This window comes from Trachymyrmex cornetzi, unplaced genomic scaffold (assembly GCF_001594075.2).
Source record: "Trachymyrmex cornetzi isolate Tcor2-1 unplaced genomic scaffold, Tcor1.1 scaffold131, whole genome shotgun sequence".
Lineage (NCBI taxonomy): Eukaryota > Metazoa > Arthropoda > Insecta > Hymenoptera > Formicidae > Trachymyrmex > Trachymyrmex cornetzi.
This window is the reverse complement of record NW_017295884.1, coordinates 1,223,294-1,226,719: the sequence shown is the minus strand read 5'-3', so window position 1 is coordinate 1,226,719 and position 3,426 is coordinate 1,223,294. Positions and strand designations below refer to the sequence as shown.

The 3,426-nt window shown below is 29.2% G+C and overlaps 1 protein-coding gene across 1 annotated transcript in view; it reads left to right on the top strand.

Annotated features, from left to right (window-relative positions):
* Nucleotides 1-521: 521 nt before the first annotated feature.
* The window catches only part of LOC108770728 (uncharacterized), a 5,464-nt gene continuing 2,559 nt past the window's right edge, over nt 522-3,426 (top strand). Inside the window, exons 1-2 of the mRNA XM_018522430.1 lie at nt 522-642; nt 3,101-3,172. Of these exons, the coding sequence (XP_018377932.1) occupies nt 3,156-3,172 (17 nt within the window). The 5' untranslated portion in view covers nt 522-642; nt 3,101-3,155. The remainder of the gene's footprint in view (nt 643-3,100; nt 3,173-3,426) is intronic.

Here is a 3,426-nt window from a genome sequence, read left to right as displayed (position 1 = left end):
ATATATATATAATGAAGTCAAAGTTTTGACACAATTTTATTACCTGAACTTTATTATGATCCTATTTCCTAATATAAAAAATTTTGATAATGTCGATATTTTGTATCGATATTCTCAATATCGATACAATAGGTTCGATATTTTCCATGTATCGATATAGTGAATAATGATATGCATCGATACGAAATATCGATACATTTAATTCGATGTCCCATCCCTAGGCGCGAGACATAGACGTGCCACCTTTACGCGAACCGGAGAAATGTGTCAGATCGATGTTATCGGAAAGTCAATAAGGGAATCAACTTCTAAGTGTGCTCAATCGATTGCAACCGCTCGAAATAGATAATGAAAGTTTCTGGGGACTACACATGTAGTATATAGATTCACATAAGAATCATACAAGCATTAAGATCCAGCTAGACCGTTTAAGGCTTTGATTTCTATAGTTTGTGTTATCACATATACGGTCCTATAATATACTTTATTATATAATGAAAGTGTTTTTATTTTAGATATATCAATTTAATAATATATTGCACAGAAGTATTTTAATATCCATTTCCAATTAAACGATACCAGTATCCGTACTGTCAATATCCGTCGCCGATATTAGAATCCACACACGACAGTTAATAAGACGTAAGTAATTAAATATTATAAATAATTAAATATTAATGTTTTGTATTGTACATTTTCCATTGCATTAAATATATTAATTCAGTCAATTTATTATTTGATTTACTGCGAATATTTGATAAACTTTAATAATATAAAATAAAATAATTTAATAATATAATATAAAATCTCTTATACTGCCTATACTGTATAAAAATTACATGTAAAATTACAATAATTATAGCAGATAATTTTAAGATCCACACGGAGAAAAATAATTTGACTGTTGTAGCAAACTTATAATTGCTACTGTATATTCGTAATGGCAGCGATAAAATTTAATTAATATACAACCACTTTTAGAAATTATGTTATTAGAGAATCTGTTTTGTTGCTAAGATAGAAAAAATTTGCTGTGTGTATTTGTCTTTAGAACCAAAGTTAATTTGCTATTAAAGCAAAATAATGTGTTCTTAGCAAATTTTGTTTATTATTGGAGCAAAATTACTGTTATTCATTCAAATCCATTACGACAGCAAAAGAAATTTGTTATTGTATTCGATTTGTGTTATTGCAGCAAAACTTGATTTGTTAGGATGCGCCTTCTATTCTGCGTATTCTTGAATGACTCTCGTCTTCTTTCTGGAGTCTTCTGTTATTATAACGTCACTGTTCATAAACATCCATAAACGTATTGTCGCGAGTGATCTTTCAATATTTTATCGCATTTATTTTCATTTTTCCTATTATTCACGTTATATACTTCTGTTACACTTTATTCAACGTCAACGTGTATTCATAATGATACGAAATCTGCTGGACAATTGGGGGATGCCTGAAGAAATTTTTTCAAAATTAACTCTTACCGTACAAAGTAGAATCACTAGTGACCGATCGATTCCTGTTCATGCAAGAGTCTTTCGGTAATTATAAATTAGACCACATTTTATTATTTTATACAAAATGAAATTTCAATATTTATTCTAAAAAGTTGAAAGTATGTTGGTGAATTTTTAGAGATTTTTTGAACTATTCTGAATAGGTTAAAAAAACGAACGGATTCTAGTGACCCAGTTTGTATGAATATATGAAGCATCAAATTGTACCTTGTATTGTAAGAGTTAATACATTTTTTTAATATATCTCTTGATCATGTTTGTTGCCTAATCAAGAGAAGTATTTAAAAAATGTATTAATTTTGAAATAATTTCTTCAGGCATTTCCCAATTGTCCAGCAGATTTCGTATATTCTTGTAGCAAAATTATTTCGTTTATACAATCAAAATATGTCATTAATTTAGTAAACATATCTTGCTACAATAGCAAATTTGATTCGCTGGTGCAGTTCGAATGAATTGTTTGTAGAACAAAATCATCTTGCTAGTTCTTCAAATGTGCTTTGCTTTTGTAGCAAATCGTATTGGTAATGCAACAAAAAAGATTAGTTGATTAAACAAAAATTCATTTATTCTTACAGTAAAATAATTTGTATAATATATTATAGGACCGTATATGTGATAACACAAACTATAAATAATTTGTAATTTTAGCTAAATTATATCCAGCAAATAGCAATCAGTACTTTTAACAAATCCCTTTGCAGTCTACATATAGTAACTGATAGATTTTATTACAATATAGTAGCATAAAATCTACTCTGCCAATAAATTATTTTTCTCCATGCATAAAAACTATAAAATATTCTATTATAACTTTCCGCCTGATATTAATATATATTTATACAATTAGAGATAAAAATACTCATTTTTATAAAATCGCACTGTTTTAAATATTTCCACTATAAATAATACATATTTAAATTGTGTAATTATTACCCATATTAATATAACATACAATTTTCATACTTTTTTTTACAATTCAACGACATTATGCAATATATTCTTTCGCAAATGCTTCTCTGAAAAATAATAAAAACCGTAAAAAAAAGTGGAACAATATAAAGTTAAAAATACATAATAAAGTATGGCTCAAATAATTTAAATAAAAGAAATAATACTAAGAAGTGACAGCAGCAGCGGCGGCGGTCCCCAATGATACGTGATGTCACAACATGTCGACATGTATCATTAATGGTCGCGTTCAGCGGACTCAACTGTAGTGGAGAGGATCCGTGAGCGCTCGCTGCTATTGGATGATCTAGAAGAATACACCAACAGCAGCGAGCGCTCACAGATCTGCTCCACAACAGTTGAGTCTGCTGAACGCGACCAATTTCGGTAAACACCCATAGCGCTGGGGCCTTCTCCGCGCCTTTCCCCTCCCTTCCCCGCGCCAAATGACGGCCCGCAGAGGACTACAGTTAGAATCCCTCTATATATACTACTGATATGCTCCAAATAAATTTACTGCTCTGTAATTGTTTAAATAACGACCGTAAGAAAATTGAACGAGACTTCGTTTTGCAAAATAAATATAGTTCGCTCGTCCAATAATTGTAATCTTCACCTTTCCATCATTACAGAAACTAAACAAGAGAATTGTACAGTCCTATCAAAGATTGTCGTTTATTTTTAACAATGAATACTAAAGACAGGTAAGGCATGAAACCCTTTATTAAATTTTATTACGGTAATAAAATACTAAGATATTTTTATGGAATAAGATTTGTATGTTAAGTTAAAAAAGAGAATTAAAATAAAGAAAAATTTATTGTAAAATTAAAAACGACTAAAAATATGATTTGAGATTTCAATTGTTGATCGATACATAAAATTGTGCATAGAGAACTGAGACGTGTATATGAATCTAATAAAGAATAAATTAAACAATATACAATATCTAGTATTA